Below are 4,206 nucleotides of genomic sequence, written 5' to 3'. Positions count from 1 at the left end.
TTCCCTCCCCCATTAAAGTGGACCCACGTGGGAGCCGCCGTGTCGTGTCTGTGTTTGTTCCGCCGTGCGTGTCTGTCCCGTGCCCCGTGTTCAAGAAGAACACCCCCTGCCCCCCTTTTATTATTTTTTAAGAAGAACAGTGTGACTTTATCAATATGTGGAACTATTGGCAGTGGGACCAGGATCTAACCCTAATACATGAAGTGACTTTGTGGAGCACATTTTCAATGGGTAGATACCTTGCTCAGCCTAGGCATGGGTGGGGGGCTTGGTCAGGTAATGGTGACACACACCTTTAGACCCAGAATCTGTGAGTTTGAGGCCAGCCTAGTCTACAAGAACTTGTTCCAGGACAATAAGGACTGTTACACAGAGAAACCCTATCTCTAGAAGGAAAAAAAAAAACTTTTGATTTTTAAATTTTAATTTCAACAAATATGTAAAAACTACACAAATCTGAGGTACCATGTTATGTACTGACATGTGTATGCCTTGTGTCATGTTTAAACCAGCCTGCCTCCTCAAATATTTATCATTGCTTTAGAAAAAACAAGGGCTGAAGGTTATAGGAAAGTCAGGATACGACGCAAGAGAATGACAGACAGACACACTGTGTAGTGAGAATCTGCTGCAATTTTATTTCTGCAAAGTTCAGGTTTATATATAGAACTAATTAAGGAACTTGGCATGTGTACATCATTACCCCACTCACAGTTCTAGACATAAATCACGGCTAAGCATTATCTAATTCAGGACTTCCTTTGTACCACAGCTGTTGGCAAGGAATTCTTAGAACACTGTCTCACACCATTAACCATAGTCTATCAGCAAGAGCTGGTTCTCAAGGTCAAAGCCTCAGAGTTCAAAGCCCCCACTAATATATTTTTTTATACTTTTGTTGCACTGTACCCAGGTGTGCTTTCCATTCCTTATCAGACGTTTTATACCAATATTCTAAAGCTGGTTTCATGTTTTCTGCTAATTCTTTTCTCTCATCTTTGGTATAAAAGCACCAGGGTTTTCTAGTTCTTGCTAATTTTTCCATAAACGGAAGTTTATGCCATAACTGCTTCTTTCCCTGATAGCTTACCCATCTATTCACTATGTTTATCTTCCCAAACTTAAGTTAGGGGCAGTCTGTTTTATCTCTTCCAGAACTGCTTTAATGAATGGTGGAGTGGATTTCAGAGGATCATCAGTTTCATTCTATACTGTGATTCTTGGGAGCTTGGTCAGCTGTAAACAGGAAAGATAAGATATACAAAGAAAGAGCATGCAGAGTGCCAGGAGGGCTCGCTTCCAAGGCCATCCCTTAGCAGGAGGTCTGTCTTCGGCAGCAGGTCTCAGGTCAACTGCTGATTGCCAGGAGACTGCCTGAGGCTGTGCTCCAGGAAGCTCTGACCTCAGTCCTTCAGCAGGCTCAGGCCAGTGCAGTGGCATTTGTCACTACACGGCAGTTACTGCTGTGGACGTGGCAGTCTGTCTTCGGCATCAGGTCCCATGTCGACTGCTGATTGCCAGGAGACTGCCTGAGGCTGCACTCCAGGAAGCTCTGACCTCAGTCCTTCAGCAGGCTCAGGCCAGTGCAGTGGCATTTGTCACTACACAGCAGTTACTGCTGTGAATGTGGCAAACATTCTCACCTAGATAGCAAAAATTTTCAGTTAGGAGTCTATGTATTGCCTCTGTATGTAAAGTTCAATGACATGTTTAATTGTTATCTGTACTCACTTTTTTTCTCCATAGCTTCCTTATTGCATTTTTTACCTCAGCATTCCTGAGGGTATAGATTAAAGGATTCAGCATAGGAGCCACCATAGTGTAAAAGACAGCGATGGCCTTATCAAGTGGCAAAGTGGTCACTGGTCGTAAATATACAAATATGCATGGGATAAAGAATAAAACCACTACTGTGATGTGAGACACACAGGTAGAGAGTGCTTTGCGCCTGCCCTCCAAGCTATAGTTCTTTAGGGAGCGCAGGATGACCACATAGGATCCCATTAAGAGGAGGAAGTTAAATAGGCAGATGAACCCACTGTTGGCAGCAACGAAGAGACCAAGGATATGTGTGTCCATGCAGACAAGTTCCAACAGTGGGTACAAGTCACACATAAAATGGTCTATGATGTTGGGGCCACAGAAGGGCAGCCAGACTGTAAAGAGAATCTGAATAGTTGCATGGAGAAACCCTCCGGTCCAGGCCACTCCCACCAAGAGAAAGCATAGCTTGTAGTTCATGATGGTCATATAGTGCAGAGGTTTGCAGATGGCCACATAGCGGTCATAGGCCATCACTGTCAAGAGAATGATCTCAGTTGCACCAAAAATGTGCTCTGCATAGACTTGTGCCATGCATCCATTAAAGGAGATGACTTTGTTCTCTTGAAAGGAGTCCACAATCAACTTTGGAGCAGAAGAGGAAGTGTAAATCATATCTATCAAGGAAAGGTGGCTCAGGAAGAAGTACATGGGGGAACTCAGAGCCCGGCTGTGCATGATGGTAACCACAATGAGCAGATTGCCTGAAATTGTTACCGTGTACAGAACCAAAAATGTCACGAACACTACTTTCTGTACTTGGGGGTTTTGTGTAAGACCTATCAAGATGAATTCAGTCACGTTCCTTTTATTCTCCATCTGTGTGGTATGGTTAATTTTTTCAAAACCCAAAAAGAAATATTTTATCTTCAGGAAAAAAGAAAGGAAAAAGTTGTAATTATAGTCACAAACTCTAATCTTCAGAATTCTACCATGTCATACATTAGAACTAGACTGCTCAAAGTTCTATAAAAACAGGTCAAACATTTTCTAAGTTGACTTTCCTAGTCTTTATTTTTTTCAATTCAAAAGAATTCTTAAAATACAAAGAACACACTGAAGGAAGGATCTCATTTTCTGCAGTCAGGGGAACAATGGCAAACTTCACTTTTACATAAAAATGATGGAACAGAGCAATCATTAGCAGCAAAATTTTGGAGATTAACAAAACACATATATATGTCTTATTAATATATATATATATTTAAGACATATATATTTACAACCATCAAATAGTACTTAAACACCAGTTCTAGTTATGAAAACTTAACAGAAGTAAAAAGTTAGTATAATGACTATGTAATTAGTATTTGAAAACCTATTCAAATACTAATATGTATAATTCAGGAATACAATTAAATTTTGAAGTTTTCACATAAAATTTTATATAGACTATGATTCATTGATGTTAAAACACAAGTATATTTGTTCCCTTTTCTTCACATCCTTGCAGAAATGGAGGAATTTTTAATTGAAATAAGTCAAATATTAATGCCATATATATTCTCTCACATAACTGGATTCTAAAACCAGCATTAATACAAAGGTACAAGTAGAAATGGAAAACAAGGTGTTCAAGAACAGGCATCAAACAATTACGTACCCAAAGACAATGCTGGCATATGCTCCACAGCACAGTTGGACAACTGCAGTTGATAATAGTGTATTATATGTTTTATGAAGAGCTGAGAGGAGTTCAATGTCTCCATATACAGAGCTGATAGTAAGAAGGGAATATTAATGACCCTGACTTGATCAGGATATACTGTGTATATGTGTTGATAAACACATTGTGACCCATTAATAGTGCAATTATTACATATTAATCAAAAATAAGGTAGAAACTGAAGGCACTGCTCAGTGGTTAAGAGTGCATGCTTCTCCTGCAGAGGATCTCCTTTTACTTCCTAGTACCCATAACAGGTGGTTCACAATAAAATACAACTACTCCAGCTACAGATAAATCTGAATTCCTCTTATTACAAAAACCTTCAGTCACATGTATGCATAACCACAAATAGACACACACACAAAACTTTCCAAAAGTATAAGAGCATAATAACACTTCAGAGCAATTCAAAACATATTGAAAAAATAATTACTTAAAATATTGAGAACATTTGCTTCAAAATGTAACATTATGGATGACTTGTTATTTTTTCTTTAGTCTTTTTATTGTTTTCCAAATTACCATAGATTGCATTACTAATTTTATGATCAGAAAATAACTTTGATTTCTATATTTAGTACTATAATTGAAAAAATGAATATTCAAAGCTGAGTAAAATATGACACAACAAATATAAAGGATTATACATTGGCACATCAGGGAAAGCCAACTAATGGTGTCTGAATGTAACCAAAAGATAATAGGGTGTTCTCATA

The 4,206-nt window shown here is 38.6% G+C and overlaps 1 protein-coding gene across 1 annotated transcript; it reads right to left on the bottom strand.

Moving 5' to 3' along the window:
- Nucleotides 1-1,710: 1,710 nt before the first annotated feature.
- On the bottom strand, nt 1,711-2,652 carry LOC101999695 (olfactory receptor 4C12-like). The gene has a single exon (XM_005372148.3). It carries the CDS (start codon nt 2,638-2,640, stop codon nt 1,711-1,713), a length of 930 nt encoding a protein of 309 aa, XP_005372205.1. The 5' UTR covers nt 2,641-2,652.
- Nucleotides 2,653-4,206: the final 1,554 nt, after the last annotated feature.

Source organism: Microtus ochrogaster, unplaced genomic scaffold (genome assembly GCF_000317375.1).
Source record: "Microtus ochrogaster isolate Prairie Vole_2 unplaced genomic scaffold, MicOch1.0 UNK207, whole genome shotgun sequence".
Classification (NCBI taxonomy): Eukaryota; Metazoa; Chordata; class Mammalia; order Rodentia; family Cricetidae; genus Microtus; species Microtus ochrogaster.
Note: the sequence above shows the minus strand (reverse complement) of the source record. Positions and strands in the feature narration are given on the sequence as shown.